Below are 20,840 nucleotides of genomic sequence, written 5' to 3'. Positions count from 1 at the left end.
AGAGGGAAAAAAAATCAAAACAAACCATAAGGGGCGCCTGGGTGGCTCAGTGGGTTAAGCCATTGCCTTCGGCTCAGGTCATCATCTCAGGGTCCTGGGATCGAGTCCCGCATCGGGCTCTCTGCTCAGCAGGGAGCCTGCTTCCCTTCCTCTCTCTCTGCCTGCCTCTCTGCCTACTTGTGATCTCTCTCTGTCAAATAAATAAATAAAATTTTAAAAAGAAAAAAAAAACCATAAATGCGTGATGATTAAATACTATAATAAAGGAAGGAATAAGGAAATGTTATGGAAGTATTTAAAAGTCAGTCCTTTACTTATTCATCCTGTTCTGAGGTAGGATGGGAGGGTTGGTCATGGACAACTACCCTGAAAGTGTTCATCCAAGGGACAAAAGGATAAGGACACTCTGGGCGAGGAGACAGGGAGAAAGAGAGGCTGAGGTGAGAAACAGAATGGAGAAGGTTGTAGTGCCTGGGGAGGAGAGAACACAAAAGCAGTTCCATGTCATCTTCAAATTAAGGCACAGAGGAAGTAGAGAAGAAAGAATATATATAACATATAAAATTTTTCATACATTGCAGATGTATATACTTACAACATTTTGTTTTTCACATTTGATGTTTGTTATATGCATTATCCCCTTGGATCATAAAGTTTGATTTGTTTTGTTTTGAAGAGTAGGATAGTGTATTCTACACTATAAAATCACCATTGTCTAACATAAGGCATAATGCCTAAAAGAGTTATTTATTAGGTTATCCTGGACCCAATAATTTTACAGTCTATTTTCTTTTGAGAAAATTGAAATAAGAAAGCCCATGTTAATTTATGCAGTGTGAGCTCTATCAATTCAACGGTATTTTTGGAGCCTACTGTGTGCCAACCCTTTGCTATGTGCTCTGAAATAATCTGAAATGAGAGAGCATTATTAAGATATCCTTTTTTATACTAAACATCCCACATGTAGTTCATGTATGTGTCTGATGTTCTATTTTCTAATAGACTGTGCCTTCCTTGTTCCACTCCTCTGAGTCTCCAGCACAGACAAGTTCAATGCCTTGTGGTCAAGGAATATTTGTTGAAAAAATAGAACCCACATTGCCTAGAATACCACCAGCATTCATTTTTAATTTATATTTAAATACCCTTTGAATTGTTTCTCTTTGTACATTTTATAAGAAATTTGTGGCTGTATGATTTACCTTTAATAAAAAGAACACATTTAGGTGTAGAGTTTGATGTGTTTCGGCAGATGTCTACATCTGTGTAAACATTACTACAATCCAGTTACACAATGTTTCCATTACACTCAAAAATTCTCTTATGCCTCTTCCCACTTAATCACTCCGTTACCCCAGCTAATCTCAGCAACCACTGCTCTGCTTTCATTAGCATCGTGTGTGTGTGTGTGTTTGTGATTTCATAGAAATAAACCTACAGCATTTAAACTCTTGTGTACTTCTTTAGCTGAACATAATTTTTTTAATTGATCCCAAATTGTTGCAAGATCCAGTAGATGCTTTTCTCTTTATCACTGAATAATATTCCAGATATGTTACTGTTTGTTTATTCATTCACATATTAGTGAATATTTGGGTCATTTCCAATTTGGATTTTTTTTTTGAAAGAGTTGCTCTGAATGTTCATGTACAAGTCTTTGTGTAGATATATGTTTTCATGTCTCTTAGATATATAAATAAAAGGGAGATTGGTGGGTGGATTGGTAAGTGCATGTTTACCTTTTTAGGAAACTACCAGGTGATGTTCCAAGGTGACTGTATCATCGTTAGCATTCTTAAATCAGGAAAACCAACTTCAAAAGAGCACATGCTAAACCATAAGTTAATTTAGAACATTCCCATTCTTTGCGTTTACTAACAATTCTACCTGAAGTAGTTAACTCTTTCTGTTCTATTTTATTGACATGGAAGGATAAATACATCACGTTTGCCTATTATTCTGAAGCTACATTTAGTCTTACAAGTATAAATGAAGCCTTTGTAGTTCTGGCTTACAATTGATGGCTGAATTTCACTTTAGGGAGCAATTTTGCTAAAGAAGATGATGGTTTAGGACATGATAATGGGAAAGAAAATTAAGAAGGTGAAATAGGTACTCAGATTGATCTTCTGGGCCCTGGTTCTCTCTGTCAGAGAAGTGGACATAATAAAAAATGCTAGCTACTTCCTGGCATTCATGTGAATTAAGACTTAGGAGTTCCTTAGTGGAAAACATTTATTGCTGGTAAAATTTTTCAGTGGATTCATTGAAATGCCACCTTCTAAGAAAGCCATTTTGAAAAGAACTGTATGGAGTGAAAATTACCAGGTAAATTGGAGAGAAATGTTTCTTAAAGGCAAAAATTTCACTTGTAATTTAGCTTATCAAGAAATTCTCACAGCCTCATTCTCTAATGCTTGTTCTTTTGTGCAGGGCATGAAACCAATGAGATTTGATGCCCTAGGAAATTGGTGGAAATGCCTGTCCTACAATGGAGAGGTCATCCTAGGGTCTCAGACGCAGCAGGTTATATCATTTTCAGAACCCCTTTAATATGTAACTAGAGACATACTAGTTACTAGATTAATGTATTATCTTATAGTCCAGATAGAAAAGTACATTTAAAAAAAAATTTAAGCTTTAAGTGTACTAGAGTTAGAAATTGTTATCTTATGGCCCAGATAGAAAATAAAGCTTTATTTATTTATTTATTTTTATGTTTTGAAGATTTTATTTATTTATTTAACAGTGAGAGACACAGCGAGAGAGGGAACACAAGCAGGGGCAGCAGAAGGAGAAGCGGGCTCCCCATTGAGCAGGGAGCCCTATGTGGGGCTCCATCCCAGGTCATGACCTGAGCCAAAGGCAGATGCTTAATGACTGAGCCAGCCAGGCGCCCCCAAAATATGGCTTTACAAACAGTTTTGGACAGTCGAAACTACTGTAGCCAATAATCATTAAGAGCTACATTTTCTAGTTTCTGTTGTTATTGTTTGGTTTTCATAGAGATCGATTCCAAGTGTATTAATTGCAGGCAGACACAGAGAGTCTGCCCATTACAGTTGTCAGAGAGACCAAAATTGTGTCTGGCTCACTTTCATCTTCTTGTCAGCACCTCGCAGGTCTGGTCTAGTAGCTTCCCCTCAACGCAGTACTCTCCAGACCACCATGTGGTTCCCTAGCCCCATCACTCACGCCTTTAAGTGTTTCAGCAATTTCTTGCTTATCTTATCACACAGGGCAGAGAAACTCACTCAGTTGTCTCAGAGTTTTCTTTGGTGATCACATGAATAACAAAAAGGTTAACAGGTGTTTAACATGTTGCTTTACAAAGAAGTATACACACCACACACACACAGTTGCTATGGGAGAGATCGCAAATCATGGTCAGAGATAGGCATTATTAATACCTGTAGGAAGAGCCAATAAAGACTTTAAGATCTAGGTAGACTTTGTGAGTCACACACTTTAAGAGTCTTGTTAAGCTGTTTGGGTTTTTTTCCCATCATTACCCACTCTTTTTTTTTTTTTTTTCCAGAATTATCCCAGATTTGTAAGGAAGTCTTGGATTTCATGCTTTTAGATATTATTTGTCATAAAATTTACTCTGCGTTGCGACACCTTTGGTGGCTCAGTCAGTTATCTCTGCCTTCAGCACAGGTCATAATCTCAGGGTTCTGGAATGGGGCCTTGAGTCTGGCTCCCTGCACAGTGGGGAGTCTGCTTCTCCCTCTGTTGCTCCCCCCTGCTCATAATATCTCCCTCTCTCTCTCAAATAAATAAATAAAATCTTTTCAAAAATAAAAAAAGTATACTCAGGTTTTTCTTAAACGTACGCATAGTCTGTATTGTGATGAATCTGTAAAGAAATCAATGGAAAATACTGAGTTCTTATTTATTCTTCTCTAAACTACTTTTTGAGTGTTTATAATGCTTTATGCCTAGAAATAGAAAAGCAGTCCAGAATTGTTTGGTTTTATTTACTTTTTGTTGGTGTGGTTAATGTTAAAGTGTCAATTTGTCAGAAATAATAATACCTTTGTGTATTTCCCATCTTGAAGATTTGGAAGGGGGAGGCATTAGGAATTGTCTAAAATTTATTTGTTTCTGTAAGATTTTAAAAATTGGCTTTCATGGGTGACACCATCTGATGCTATCACTAGGAAATTCTTAAGGCCAAGTTGCAGAAACACTATTAATTGCTTTTAGATCTCAAACATTAATATCAAAAGTGTGAGGAAACCAGGAAAGTGTGAATAGTTTCAGAGTGTCCTTTGATTTTCCAAAGTATACAGATCCATTTTATCATGTTACTAGCCTCACCACATTTCTGGTTGTGTTAGAATATTCCCTATTATGTCTGTCAAGCAAAACTTTACAATTTAAAGAATAGTCATTAATTTTACAATAATATTAGTCAGAGGTTTTTTTTTTTTAAATTCCCAGGTAATCAAATTCTGTTTCAGCTAGGTATAAAGATTAGTTAGCAAGTGGCTTGGCTGAGTATGAAGATGAGAAAAAAATATTATCTGAACACCAGGAAGTTTACCCCCAGAAGTATAGGGTGGTCAAATCATGGCATCTCAAAATAAAGACAGATGATTCAAGTAAATATTATATATTTATTTATTTATTTATTTTTATTTTTTTTTTCAAAAACTTAAAACCTTTGAGCAAATTCCAAATTGTTAAACAACATGTAAAGGACATTCACTTAAAGTAGTCAACTGGTAAGAGTGAACAGAAAAAAGTGTGATAAATGTTCAAAGTAAATTATTAAGACATGGTCGTCAATAGTATCGAAAGCCACTTAGAAGCCTATATCAGATTATTAGTGTTTACTCTATTGGAACCAAATCCTATTTTGTATGTGTTTCAGTAATTCTTATCAGGCTACCTTCCACGTATTATGCAATTCAAGTGATCTTTAAATTATTGTCAAATTCTATCTTAAAGAGAGCTTTCACAAAGGACATGCAATTCATATCATCTAGAGTTACTGTCATTTCTAGGCTAAGTCCCATGGAAATTCATAACTTAAAAATGAAAGTCACAAAGATGCAACTGCCTTCATAATGCCAATGCAGCGGTTATAAATATTTCATGAACATTGCATGGGCAGGGGCAGATCTCCATTTTCATGAGTTAGAATTTGTACAGCTAAGTCTCCAGATTTTACTATTCATAATGCACAGTATGCCCTGTAGAGCATTCCATATAGTGCTTTTTTAATATTTATGTTTAATGAAGAAATTACTGTTCTGAAAAGAGAACAAACCAAATCAAAGATTTTTTTGTTAAAATTATAAGCTTGCTGAATAGAGATGGTAACAATCAACAGAATTTACCTCATTGCTGTATCTTAGCACTTAAACGCACAACTTTTAGAGTAATACAGGATGACAGATCAAGACACATTAAACGTAAGTGAAAAGGTTCTTTCTAAAGGTTATAACATTAGAAATCTCATCTTAAAAGAATTTGAAAGGTTAAAATGCAAAGAGCAACTTTCTTACATATAAAAATATTAATTACAAATGATATACTTGCCTGCTGTTTCATAGTTTAAATATATGTCTGTATTTTTCTGGGTTTTTCTTTTATTCAAAAAACATTTTAACTTGCTAAGATAATATTACCAAGTTCAATAATGAATTGCTATTGCATATTTTAAGGTAATTTATCAAAGTGCATTATCAGTACCTGTCAGAATAAATTTTGTACTAAAAGTAATAAAAAAAAAAGGACTATTGTATGTGTTGAAATCAAAGAACATTGCTACAGCTAAGTTATTTTCAATGGAAAGGATAGGTGATTGCCTTCTAAATGATACTTGTCCCATGAGAAAATAGAAGCCTGAAAAATCACAGGAAACAGGCACAGGAAAATGTCTATTCCTTGCTTTTAAAGATGAGCATTTGATATTTTATTTCATTTTTGTCATTTTGATCAATCCTTTCAAGTAGATGAATGTTGAAAAGTGCTTCGCAGATCTTAATAACATTAACAAAAGTAAACTAAGTTACTGATCAGCTCATGTATAATCCAAGGCTGAATTATTCCATATTAGCATACACTATATATCATAATTAGATTGATTAGTAAGTCATGGATTTTCTTTTGAACACACTTTATCAAGACTGTGTCTTCTAATAATGGAAACAACAGGCTTCAGATAGAATATAATCCACCCAGGAATCAGCAGCTTAAGTATTTTTTATTAGATTTAAGCCAATGAGGTTGCTGGAAATTCTGTAATATTTACCAAAAATACCACCAGAAGTTTATGCTTTACTCCCAGTATTATTTAACTGGTAGTAGAAAACAGTTTCTTCCATTTGGTTCTTCGTAATTTTATTTTCCAAAGGCTCCCTTGAGGAATTTAACCTTTATGTGATGAATTTGCAGTTCACTGGAAGTGTGTTAACCTTAGTTCCCTAATGAGTCTAGGTGTAATACTGAGGCGGAATTGAGAAATATATCATGTAGCTCATTGTCAAGTTGGATTTGTCTTGCACATATCCAGCTTTGCTGTTGTTCCAGTACACATTTTGATCACAATTCTTTAATTATGTTCTATATTTAACTGACCTATTTGAACAGGATCCAGAGCTGGTACGGAACATCTGTCGCTGGGTGAGGCAAGCTGTTCAGATTCCTTTCTTTGCCAAGTTGACCCCAAATGTCACTGATATCGCAAGCATCGCAAGAGCTGCAAAGGAAGGTAAGAACTAAACTTGTGTTGGTTTTCTAGTCACTGAACTATTGGCCTGAAGTATGTGCCATTCCAAAGTATATCTTTAATTACAAATATATGTGTATATCTTTGTTTAGAGTTTAGGAAAAGTACTAAATTGAGCACTTGATCTCACAAATGCAGTAGGTTCACACCTGGACTCGAGCTAGTAAATGGAGTCTAAACAAGGATGTTTATAATCTTTCTTGAATCTTTCTTGCTTTGCGCACAAAAGATTATGAAACAAAACCGTGATCACAGTGACCCACTCCAGAATAAATGACGTCGTAATGTAACAATCCAATAGTAGCATTTGAACCTTTAATGAAGTACAAAACAAAAAGATACCACCTTCCACAATATGAAATTTCTTGTTAGTTCCCTTTGTATTTGATAGTATACTGCCTTAAACGTATGCCCAATAAATATCTATTAAACACATAAATCATGCAGGCAGTGAATGCTTTTATAAATCATACATGCCACGCCCTATCCAATGGAAATTGCATCTTGATTTGCAAAGGTATTGAAAACTACCTGGGAAGTAACACCAATTACAAAATATTTGGCATCTATAAATCTGTATAATAAATGGAAAAATGAATTGATGGGAATTAAAAATGTTTATGTCTAGCATTTTAAGCAAAATGGTAGGAGTAAAATTAGTAAAGTCACTTGAGGGAAGGAAATGTTCTCAAGGGAAAGAGTGTGTTCCTGGGTCGTGTGGGCTTGAATGGCTTTTGACCATCCTCCCTTTTAAAAAAACCTCAGGTAAATGATGAAGTGTTTCTCATAGGTGGTGCAGATGGAGTTACAGCCACCAACACTGTCTCAGGCCTAATGGGATTAAGAGCCGATGGCACGCCTTGGCCCGCAGTGGGCTTTGGAAAGCGGACTACCTACGGAGGAGTGTCTGGTAGGTGTTGCCCTCTCTTTGCAATTTGCTTTCTTGAAGGTTGCTAAAAAATCAGAAGTCATGTTGCAAGCAAGTATATCATGTCTTTTTGATCCCTAATTCTGATAACTAATTGCTAGTCCAAATTCCTAATAATTATGACAGATGGAACATACTGAGTGTGAAGGCTCAAGTGACTGATGGCCAAAGATGAGAGAATACCAAGATAGGGTTGTGTGTAAATTTGATTCTCTCATGGTCTGCGGTCTCTTCAGAATTTCTCATTGTCACAAATGTCTTGTCACTTACTAGCAAGAGCTAATACCAGTGCCATCGCAGAGAAAAACATAAGCACTCTGATGATCATATCTTTTTCAGAGTCTGAATTTGTTTCACTTTTCCTAGAATTTTGAAATGTACCTTCTTCAAAAAACCTTGCTTTCATTACTGTCCCAGATGAATTCTTAAAACTGCATTTGTGGCATCAGCTGAGAAGACATTTCAGACCTCACACCTTTGCATATCTTTTCTCATCATCAAACACTTACATATAAAACAGAAACAGAAGTTTTAATCCCAGTGTGTCGGTTCAGTATCTTTGCCCTGTGCACTCTGTTGCTGTGACAACATGAACTTGGTCTTGCAAAGACAATGCTGTAAGGTTCTTGACTGTACTGGTATGGGGATTAGTCTCCTTGGTGATAGAGACAGTGGTAAATATACATAATATAGCAGTGTCCCACTGTTCGAGAAAAGCATTGCTGAATCAGACCAAAATATGCTTTTGGAAGAGGCCGGGTAGACACAAATAAAACACTATCCATGCTGAGGTATTATATTTTGAGAGCATGAAGTGTGGTCTATGAGCCATGATTTTTTTAAAAATTATATTCTGCTGGTAATTGAATGCCATTCCCATCCCCGCAATGTCAGAAAGAGGAAAGCTGACGAGAAGCACCTGCACAGGGTCCAGACACAACTCTCTTTTATCAGGAGCTATCAAAGAGAGCCTTAAATATTATTGTAATGCAGAATAACGTGGACTGCGTTAGCATGTGCCGCAGAAAGAGAGTCAAGAGACTCCAGAGTTGGGCTGTAACATGCACTATGTTTTCTGTCAGCCCATTTCAATTTTTCCAGCCTGCCATGTTGACAGCAAGAGAATAAAGGAGGTCACAGAGGGTGCTGAACATTAAAAATTAATAAAAGAACTATTGCAGTAGTATTTTATATAAGTAACACCATTCACGTTTTCTCATTTAAGCTGCAATTTCTGAATATTCTCCCATACTATAACTCAGTCTAATAAAACTACAAAATTACAGCATTAGAAAAAGTCTTTTGTGTTGTAGTCTTTAAGCATACACACACTGGAAATTATAGTGCTACCTGAAAACAAGTTCAGCTATACCTCAGGGCCTGTTAACATTTCCATGAAACTCTATTTCTAAGATTTATAAATTCATATATAAATATTCACTTGGGCTATAAGCTCAGCTAAGCCTGGGTGGAACTTTCATTTTAAACCACAAAAAGTCCCTAACATTTTTAAGGGCTTGTACCTCATTTCTAATAGGTTCTATATTAAGTCCCTTCACATTAAACAGTCTGTTTTGAAAACAGCCTCTCTCCATATTGACAAAACTGATAGAATTTTTCTCCTTTAAAGCAGTGTTGGCTTTAATTTAAAGGTAATAGAATCTGAAAAGCAGTTTAAACAGGCAATAATAATATATCTGAGGACAGAAGCAAGTTCTATAACAAAGTACCTTCAGAGTGAGTTATAACAAAACCTAGCCTACTGTGTTAAATAATAATGGCTGCAAATTTTAGGACTGGTGGAAATATCAAAATGGCTAAATACCATTCCTACCTTTATCAAACATGGCTGTCAAGACTTCAAATGCTGCTTCAGTGTAGAATATCATACAAAATATGCCACTTATTTTCACAAGATTAAAACAATTACCATAATGCAGTGCTAATATTTTCCGAAGTATTCTCTCAGAGCACTGGAATGTCTGCTTTTAGAAGAGCAACTTGAGGGGTGCCTGAATGGCTCAGTGGGTTAAGCCTCTGCCTCTGGCTCAGGTCATGATCTCAGGGACTTGGGATGGAGCCCTGCATTGGGCTTTCTGCTCAGCAGGGAACCTGTTTCCCCTTTCCCTCTGCCTGCTCCTCTGCCTATTGTGATCTCTGTCTGTCAAATAAATAAATAAAACCTTATAAAAAAAAAAAAAGAAAGAAGAGCAGCTTGAATTGCAGATTTTTTTTTCTTTCTTTTTTTTTTTTAAGGGAAAGCTGAAAAGTCTTCAGTTTTGGATAGCCACCTGAAATACACTACATATTTTCCATTGCGAGGCAGGAGTGTTTTTCTCCTTTAATATTGTCCAACTCTCTATTCAGTCTTTATTATTTTTTTCTCAGAGTAAGATTGTTGCTGTTTGACATGAAGGTTTTGTTTTGTGTAAATGGGGAAATAATGAGATACTTGGGGTACTACACATGCTATAGAAAAATGGTCACATTCTGTAATGTCTGTCTAAAACACATTAGCTAATAAGGAGCAGTGACTAGCGTAGTGAAGACAGAACCTCACCCAAGGAATGTCGGTTGGATTATTTCAAACATGATTAGTCTGGATTCTAGAGTACTTTAAAGCAATGGTTTTCAAACTTTGTTTCCCAACTCATGAATGTACTATGGAGCCAAGTTAAAGAACTATAGTCAACAGTTTAAAAAAATCAAATAGAACAGAAAAAAAAAGTCTGAATGCTTTGCACACAGATGGGATAAACATTGGTCAAACTTTTTTTTTTTCAGTTATACAGATAATACACACACGTACATGTGTGTATTTCTATACTGGGTCATGATGTAAAATGAGTTTTTATTATGGTTAACTTCAAAAATTTGGAAAGCTACTGATTAGAGGGAGGTCTCTTTATTTAATAAAAGAAGTCACTAAGCCTCTGGAAGTCATTAAACAAGGTTACTTCTATTTGTTGCAGTTTAAAATTTTTTATCAGGAGCAAGAGTCTGATTCCAAGGTCTCATCCTCAGCTTTGTTATTTTAGAAACTGCCTTGTTCTGACTCCCCTATAGGTGATTAGAATCTGGGAGCAGGGGTTGGAGGGAACAAAACCTATGAAGCAAATTCATAATAGAATGATTTATAAACCTGAATTTCAATTCCAGAAATACCTTGCAAGACTCTTGCTCTATGAGTCCATTAAAGGTTGAATTATAAAATTAAAAGTGATTTCATAGTGAGAACAGTATCAAAAGAAAGTTTAGTCAGTGTGCATAAGGAAAACTTTCATGAAATGGAGATGGCTATTTAAGCTCTGCACCATACAAACACATCTGTCTAAATTACCGACTCTGGATTCCCTACTTTTCTTTGGGCCATAGAGACTTTATACTGCAAGTTGTTACCACCTCACTTTCCTTTTTTCTAAAATCTGTGCGGAAAACTTTTTTTTTTTTTTTTAATATCAAACAACAGTTAGTTCATATGTCACCAAACAGTTGAGCAGGGTATTGTTTTGTTTTGCTTTATTTTGTTTTGTTTCTGGCAGTGGGCGTTCTGTGCCTTCATTTATTTCACCAGAAGAACCACTGGTCTCATCAGTAACATTATTTACGATCCCCATCCTTGTGTGAATTGCTGATGATTTTTCCTAGCTTCAGTTCACTTCTTTTTTTTTTTCTTGTTTTAGTTTCAAATTTTGACATTTTTCCTGGCCTTATCCACAAATAATGAAGGAATGTTAAGATAGCCCTTAAGTCCGTGATTACTATCACCTAGGTAAATGGTGTCATCCAGCTGTGGTGTGACATTTTCACAGTCTTCCCTGTGGATAAGGTTCTTTAAGACATGGTTAAGAATGAGTCCTTCATGACATAACCAAAGATACATCTTTCCTGCAAATGACTTTGTGAGGATGGTATTTATTAATTTGTAGCTGCTTTAGGAGAAACAATAATCAAGTATTTTTCAGTGAGGTGAACTCACTTGAAGGAATTATTCCTTGTTGTGTTTTAAGTGCTTCTTTCTATTGATGGGGGATGGGCATATTTTTTAGGTTTGTTACGTAATTCCATTATTCTGTATATATTTTGTTTGTTGTTACAAACAAGCACACACACATACCCACACATAGGGAAAAGATATGAAATTTCTCTGCAGAAGGCACTTTGAAACCATGGGGGATGCTTTAGGTTTCATTAATTCACTTCCTACAAGCTTGGAAAATTAAGTCATTGTTTTACATTATTTTATTTACTACATTTGTTCTATCTACCCAAAAAGGAAATTCTTGTTCTCAATTTCAATTTTGGATGGCTTTTTGAAATAATTGTCTGTACCAACCTGCTTAGTTAAAACAATAGAACACATTTTATTTGAAAGTAATACCTATAAATTCTAATACTGATTTCTGAATAATTTATCAAAGTTGGCCTTCAAGATTTGATCTCTGTTTCAGGAACCCAAACTTACTAATTAGTTACATATAGGATATTACAGTTTTAAGAGATGGTTGTGTATTTCTTAACAAATGACAATGGCATACTCCATAAATGCCCTTACATTCTCAAATAAATAATGGATGATTTGAAATCCAGCTACTTGGACTCTTTGTCACTGAACTCTGGGTTCTTATAGTTACAAACATCACATCCTAAAGGTGTTTTATTGTGAAACCAACGAGGGAAACAGCAATAAAAGAAGGTGTAAGTTAGAAATTTGCTAATAATTTGTAATTCTATGCCAGTGTATGGGTTAGAAGTGGGTTCAAAGTTGTATAGCTCAGAAAACTTGCACAAACATGAACCAACATAATGACTTAACATAATCTTAACTCTATACTACATTTTTAAGAGGCAAGATTATCAGGACCGTACAGTGACTTAGCAGCATTGAGCTCAAGTACTGGGCATCACATGAATGCAAATGCAATGTAACCCATTCCAGTCATGAACTTAAACCTATTTTGATGTATTTATTAGTTTATTTTTGTAAAATGAGGAAGATGACAAAACGCATAGTAGATTGAAAGCCCAAAAGTTATAATTTGCTTTGAATAGCTGTTACACACATGCAAGCAACTGAAGATCTGGGCAAGATGGCTCTAAGTTCTTACACCATACATTACAATTATATCATAAAATGCAGTATTGATATTTTTTTATGGGGAGTAGTTGTTAATGGGTTGGACTTTTTTTTATTGCCAATCACATAATTACTGATGCATAAAATCCTTTTAGAAAAACACGCCAACTCACTGTCATAAAATTTCAACTATCTATTGTAACCACCTTTATCAATAGGAGCTTAGATTTTAATCCTGAAATGTCTAAAATAACCTGAAAGATAAAGGTAACATTTAAATGAATAAAAAAAGCACTGATAAATTATGCCAAAAAGAATAATTAAAAGAACCTTTCACTTTATACTCACTCATCTATTTTCTTTTGTGTGTGTGTGTGTACAAAATTCAAAAAGAATATAGTCTATTATCTACATAAATATTCTGAGGCCATCACAAGTTTAACTGATCAAATTATTAAAGACCTTGTTATATAAATATATGTACGATATTTGCAGAACAGTCAAAGTAGGCATATCAAATAAAGATGCTGAATTACAATTTTCATTATAAATTATCAGTTTGGTTGAGGGAAGCTCCCCATTAGAACTATTCTCATTTAAATCATGCTCATTTGAATATATTCATGTACACATTGACAAAGAATCCCCCTTTGCATTATATTGCCTTTCCTGGAGCCCGAATTTCACACTGTTTGGCTGTCGTTGGTCTGTGCAGGAGATCAGAGCCCTAATAATAGATTTTTGACGGTGAGCTCGCCTGCTACCTGCCCTACACAAATCCTCACTGTTCATGTTTGCTTCATGGCAACAAAGCAGACAGAAGGAAAATGCCAAGTGCTGAGTTTGAGGTACAGCCTTGCCTTGGCTTGACATTTCAGCAGAATAGCAGTTTATGAGATGCATAATTTTTCATCTGGGACTCAGCTGCCATATTCATAGACGCTTACAGCTCATCGACGGACTGGAGCAAGGGCGAAGGTTTAAAGCATAGATCAAGGTCTACATCCTTTCCTTAGGTATTTTAAAATAACTATTGTCCTGCAGATAGATGGTAAAATCAGAACGTATTTAAGAACCAACACATTCATGGCCACGTGGATATTATATATGTTTTTTTTTATTCAAAATTAGGAAAATAATGTCTGTATGAAAATAATGTCTGTATTAGGAGGTGAAAATATTCACCTCCTAAGAGAATATTCGATAGACTTTGTAAACCAAAGGACTCTGACAAGCATATTAAGAAAACTTACCTTTGCAGCAGTGGTAATGAATTATTAAATTTCTTTCCTCTGTGTGTGTGTGTGTGTGTGTGTTTTCCATAAAGAATGACTTGAAGCTTGAAATTAATCAAAAAATGTTCTATTATGAAAGTAAAACTAAGGAGTATTGTGTCACTGTTTGAGCTTGAATTTAAATATTCACAGATTCATGCATATCTACTGTACTAAAAAATCAGTGTAGGTACACGTCAGTGACTGTTTAATTTAGAACTACACATCTCTGTAAGCTTCAGAAACAGTTCACCATGTCACAGTCTCATACAGAACAATGGTACAGTACGTTGGATTAATTAAAGAAGCCTTGCAGAGAACTGAGTTCTCAGTATGTCAAGATTTCAGTTTTATGTTAAATATTTTCTAAAGGCCAGACCCTTAAATCTCAGGGGCTGTACCAAGCAGTGAGCTGTGAATTTAACCATAGGCTAACTGCTAATGATAAGGAAAAGAGTCCTAGTTGAGGCAGCTGTAATACAGTCATTGGATTAGGCTATCAATCACTCAGCTCCCTAAGGAAAAAGGGAAGAAGACCAAACAGTGAAAAGGGAAATTAGGAAAGGAGGGCATGACTAGAATGAGATTCCTCACCATCCTTATCCATTCGTTGGCTTAAATCCCTAAGCATTAGACCAAACTCTCCAGCATTGCTCAGACTATAAAGCCAACACGTTTATCCCTAACATCGAGAGAAGTATCAAAATGTCATTGGCTCTCCGTAGCTGAAGATCTTAAAACCTGCGGGAAGCAAATGCCTGATTACATAATCAAAATTAGATTAACCCTGAATTTTTGGACTTAAGATTTATGTATATTATTTTATGCATAAGGATTTATGTATGTTAGCAAGGAAAATATTCTTATTTAACTTCTAATTTGGAGACAGTTTTAACATACGGAAGCCCCGTTGTGAGCTGAGATTCCAGTAGATCAGTGGTTTTCAAACTTCGGTGTGCCCCAGACCCTGGAGGACTCATTAGAATACAGATTGCTGGGCTCCTTCCTGAGAGGTCTGGGAGGGCCTCAGAATCCTCACTGAACAGTAGATGAAGGAAGGTTAGTGTTGTTGAGCATTTTGAATTGAGATCTTATCTCCAAAATAGTGTCAAAGGATTAAATCAGTGGTAAAACTCGAGAATCTTGGTATTTCATACATACATTTAGAATCTCTGCCCACAGCTAAGTATCTGAAACAAATAATAGTAAACAGGATCAGAATTCATTCTTAAGAAAAGTACTAGAAGAGGTTCCTTGGTGGCTCACACAGTTAAGGGTCTGCCTTGGGCTCAGGTCATGATCCCAGCGTCCTGGCATTGAGCCCCACATCAGAGCTCCCTGCTCAGCAGAGAGTCTGCTTCTCCTTCCTCTGCTTCTCCCTCCTCTGCTTCTCCCCCTACTTGTCCCCTATTGTGCTCTCTCTCTCTCTAACAAATAAATAAACAAAATCTTTAAAAAAGAGAGAGAGGGAAGTAAGAAGAGAATTTGAGGGGTTAGGATAGAAAGAATATGTCACTCCATTTAAAATGAAATGTTTCCAGTTATAAAATAAGTAAGTCATGGAGATGAAAAGTACAGCATAGGGAATATATTCAGCAATATCGTAATAACATTATATAGTGACAGATGGTGAGTACACTTATGGTGGTGAGCATTGAGTAATACATAGAGTTGTCAAATCACTGTTGTACCTCTGAAACTAATATAACATCGTATAGCAACTATACTTCAATAATAAAAAAAATTTAAGGATTAATTGTTGAATACAAACCATTGTTATGCAAAGATAATCCATTCTAAGTGCCAGTAAGTAGTCCTTTGCAAAGGAAACAGGTGTCAGAGGCAGGTAAGGGTAAAATTAAGCTCAAGATTGTGCAATACCATGTTTTTCTTTTTGATTTTGTGTAGATACTAACATATTGAATAGTAACAGTTCTCTCCCTGAAAAAGCACCCACATATCAATAAACGTAGTTATTTCCTCAGACTTAAACTGTAGGAGGAATAGTATTGATAGCCTCTTGCTTTTCTCTCTTCCTTTATGTTTTGCCTGTTATCACCATACAGCTGCATCCTTTTTATCAGTAGAAGGGAAGGGATAACCAAGGTCGTGAGGAGAAGCTGTTTGAATGCAGTATCCTTCCCGTTAACACAGTTACACTATGCACTGAGAGTCTTCCAAAGTCGTGTCTGTAGACTGTGGGTATTGATACTCTTTGTCAATCGTGGAAGCTTCCAGCAGTTTTCCTAGTTGAAAGAGGGTCCTGGTGTACAGCTCCAACAATCTAGTACCATCTGAATCCCTGAGAGCATATTATACCCCAAATTTTAAAAGGTCTGTAAGTGTGGGGCATAGGGCATCCTCAAGAGACCGTCACAGTATCTGATGCTCAAAGGTACAGACTGTCCAGATGATAGAGGACGGATGATAAAAGAAGGATCGTAAGAGAAGGTAAAGGAATCTGATCAGGGCAGCTTAACTTCACTCACCAGGCTTTCGTAGCATCTAATACTTTGACTCAATGTGTGTAAGGATTCTACACATTATTTTAGTTTTCTTCAAATTTGTATGCCCACAAATGGCCCACATTAAAAAATTATATAAACTGGGGCTCCTGGGTGGCTCAGTCATGAAGCATCTGCTTTCAGCTCAGGTCATGATCCAGGGTCCTGGGATCGAGTCTCTCCGGGCTCCCTGCTTGGCCAGAGGCCTGCTTCTCCCTCTCCCACTCCCTCTACTTGTTTTCCTTTCATGCTGTGTCTCTGTCTCTGTCAAATAAATAAATAAAATCTTTAAAAAACATATATATAGAAACTATGTACTCCTCAACCATTTTCAGCCACCCTTACAAATTTAGCTGTAAGTTTAAGTGATAATAAAAGACATAATCTCCCACATTCTGCAGATATTAATTCTTAAGATGAAACGGCTACACCATTTTTTTAAATAAACCTAATAGAGTCTCAATAAACAGTGATTTTATACTCAACATAACTCATTTAAAAATACATAAACAGACTTGAAATATTTGGAAATTTTACATAATTTTTTCCAGTCAACTTCCTCACCAGATTTTTTGCTGTGTTCATCTATTTTTAAGTTTGAACATTTCTTATGGATTGCCCTATAGAATTTCTCTTTAACAAAATATATGCCTACAATATGACATTTACATTTTTAAAATTCCTGGGCTAAGGCTTTAATGATAATTTTTCTTCTGTATTGTTCTAAGTGACAATTTATACTTTGTCATAATAATATAAATATGTTATAAATAGTGATAATTATTCAACATAAAAGTAAATTTTACTGGAACTACACTTCTTTTAATTTTTTTTTAAAGATTTTATTTATTTATTTGACAGACAGAGATCACAAGTGGGCAGAGAGGCAGGCAGAGAGAGAGAGGGGGGGAAGCAGGCTCCCCGCTGAGCAGAGAGCCCAACGTGGGGCTTGATCCCAGGACCCTAAGATCATAACCTGAGCTGAAGGCAGTGGCTTAACCCACTAAGCCACCCAGGCGCCCCCGGAACTACACTTCTTAATGAGGAAAATATGGCTTCTTAAAAACAATTAGATCATATATTTACTATTCATCCACATTTTTCCTAAAAATATCAGAGTTGGCATTATTCTATTCTATTATTATTTTTTTAGATATGAATATTAAAAATCCTTTTTCATCTAAATAATTAAAGGGGACTACAAAGAGTTTTATTATAGTCACTTAACCCAAATCTTTGAACATCTTCTGCATTACAAGTTAAGCATAATTAGGCAATTTGATGAGCTCCTCTTTCAGTTTTGTTGAAGAAGTAATTTGGAAGTCACCTGACTTTAAAAAATATTTGTTACCCAATCATATATCAGTTCTTTAAAATGAATACCAATAGTTTGAATCATCATTTTGTTTGATGCTCCAGTGTTTTTATTCTTGAGCAATATGTCATTATAAAATTTGAGATCTGGGGCACTTGGGTGGCTCAGTGGGTTAAAGCCTCTGCTTTCAGCTCAGGTCATGATCCCAGGAATCTGGGATCAAGCCCCACATCAGGCTCTCTGCTCAGCAGGGAGTCTGCTTCCTCCTCTCTCTCTCTCTCTCTCTCTCTCTGCCTGCCTCTCTGCCTACTTGTGATCTCTGTCTGTCAAATAAATAAATAAAATCTTTAAAAAAATAAATAAAATTTGAGGTCATTGAGAGGTAAGCTTTTTTCCAAGGTAGAAAGGACTGTTAAGACATAGGAGTTGGGAATAGGAGAACTAGCATGATATTTTGACTGTACTCTTTTTCTCAGGCATGTAAAATTTAAGATATAATACCTATTGAAATCAAGGATCTAGAAAATGATTCCCTATGATTAATTCACTCCATAGGAAGGGCAACACTATGTTTACATCCTTCTTTGAGAAACCACTAGCTTATTTCATCTAATCTTCACACAACTTTATGCTAACAAAGCAATACCTTGGTTTTCCTTTTTATATCAATTTGACCATATTTCTTAAAACCGCACCAGTAAAATTAAGAACATTTTCATGAGTGGGGTAATAAATCTCAGTATATAAGTTAATATGTGCTAGTGGTAGCATTTGAAATTTTATATTGGCAGGCATTTGTGTTATTGGCAAAATCAGTCAGCATTTCTGCACTCCTCAGCGCTGGCTATTCAGGGAATAGGTAGCAACATCATGGGAATATCAAGGTGTTTGAATAATATGATCTTTATTTGCCCAGCACCATAATGAACACTTTATATGCATTCTTATATAAATAACTCTATGATGCAGACATCACTGGCCCCATTTTATAGCTTTAGAAACTCAAACTCCAGATGGTTAAGCAACTTGCCAAAGTTTACATAGCCAGGACATGTCATAGTTTGGATTCAAACTCAGATCTGTCTCCAAAGATGAATTGCTAGGCATTTTCATGAATGTCTTAATCCAGTATCTTCCATGATAAGTCTCTTTCTACATGTAATACACTCATTAAATTCTAAGAGGCTATGAATGTCATTTACTAATGCAACATTTATACTATCTGGATTTGAAAATCTATGAATGTCCTCTTCTGTGGCCATTGTCAAAATCATGGCCTTATTATCTGTATCACTCCATCACCATATTGGAAAATTGAGCAAGTAGGTGAATTAGAGAAAAAGTCTTTAATTCCTTCCAAAAAAACAAAACAAAACAAAAATGACAGGAAGCATTCAGGCATTATTCTTAAAGTGTAAACATGCAACGTTTGCTTGAAGTGAAGCTGTCATCAATATAGCAATAAATAACCTTATTTCTTAGTGACTTAGATAAACTGTGTGAGGGCTTATCCAACTGTGATACTGAGAAAAAACTTTGGGTGTCCTTTTTAATTTCTTCTTTCTAATCTTCAGTCAGTTACAAATGACCATGTGTTCCTGCAACTGTCTCACCTTCTTTTTGGACAGATCCATCTTTTTCCCCAGCAGCAGTATCATCTCCTTTATAATTTCAACTGAGCTTGCAAAAAGCACCACTAAGTGATTCACAGATGCTACTTTTTCATTAGGTGGGGAGAGAGAAGGACATTTTGAAGGTGGTGAGGTGAGAAAGAAATTGGACCAAAAAACTTGTGAAGCCCCTTCTGAAAGGGGAAAAAAGGGGGGGAACTGCACCATTTCTCATTTTCCCTCATTTAAAACAAAACAAGATAGAATATAAATAAAATAAAATAAAATAAAATAAGAAGATGAAACTCTTTTAGTACACATCTGGCGTGATATGATATGAAGAATTTTAATCTGTATAAATTAATTTGAAAAGTATATAGATCAGAAGTCAAAGAGTTAAAGGAATGCTTCTAAGTTGCCGTCAGTTCATTTAACACATGTGGTTAATAACAGACCTGTTTGGATTATAAACTTCTTAAAAGCAGGAGCCATTCCTGCTTCTTTATGATTTCCTCCAAGGCCCAGGAAAGGCATAGGCGCATTGTAGACTTAAAAAAGACACACCATTTGATCCTTAATATTCTGCTATGTGTAACTGAGAGGCTTTTGGGAAATGACTGCCTCTTAATTTCTGACATCCATCTTGACTTGCTGATGAGCTTTTGGTAACTGAGTAAGAAGTTTTAACTAACAGAATATAGGCCATCTTACGATATATTCAAAGATCTGAAAGGAAAAAAAAATTGCAGCCAAGAATACTCTATTTCGCAAGGCTATCATTCAAAATAGAAGGAGAAAGAGTTTCCCAGACAAACAAAAGTTAAAGGAATTTATGACCACTAAGCCAGCCCTACAAGCCATGTTAAAGGGGACTCTCAGTGAAAAGGAAAGACCATAAGCAAGAGGTAGTGAAAGTAGGAAGCATAGAAGCAATAAAAATAAGTATATCTGTAAAAATCAGTCAAGGGACTTACAAAATAAAGCAGTGTAAAGTATGACACCATATGCCTAAAATGTCAGGAGGAGAGGAGTAAAGAATGGGTTTAAACTTAAGCAACCATCAACTTAATATAGACTGCTATATACAGCAGATGTTATATAAAACTGAATAGTAGCCACGAATCAAAAACCAATAATAGATATGCAAAAAAATAAAGAGAAAGGAATCCAAATATATCACTAAAAAAAAGCCAACTAAGCATGACAGAAGAGAGCAAAAGAAGAAAGAAATGGAGAAAAACTATAAAAACAACCTTAAAACAAATAACAAAATGGCAGTAAATATATATCTATCAGTAATTACTTTGAATGTAAATGGACTAAGTGCTCCAATCAAAAGCATAGGATGACAGAATGAGTAAAAAAACAAGACCTCTCTCTATGCTGCCTA

General features: G+C 35.5%; 1 protein-coding gene across 1 annotated transcript in view; it reads left to right on the top strand.

Annotated features, from left to right (window-relative positions):
- The window catches only part of DPYD (dihydropyrimidine dehydrogenase), an 841,951-nt gene that overhangs the window by 604,935 nt on the left and 216,176 nt on the right, over positions 1-20,840 (top strand). Inside the window, exons 17-18 of the mRNA XM_044238740.1 lie at positions 6,604-6,724; positions 7,533-7,652. Of these exons, the coding sequence (XP_044094675.1) occupies positions 6,604-6,724; positions 7,533-7,652 (241 nt within the window). The remainder of the gene's footprint in view (positions 1-6,603; positions 6,725-7,532; positions 7,653-20,840) is intronic.

The sequence above is a fragment of the Neovison vison genome, chromosome 2, assembly GCF_020171115.1.
Source record: "Neovison vison isolate M4711 chromosome 2, ASM_NN_V1, whole genome shotgun sequence".
NCBI lineage: Eukaryota > Metazoa > Chordata > Mammalia > Carnivora > Mustelidae > Neogale > Neogale vison.
Note: the sequence above shows the minus strand (reverse complement) of the source record. Positions and strands in the feature narration are given on the sequence as shown.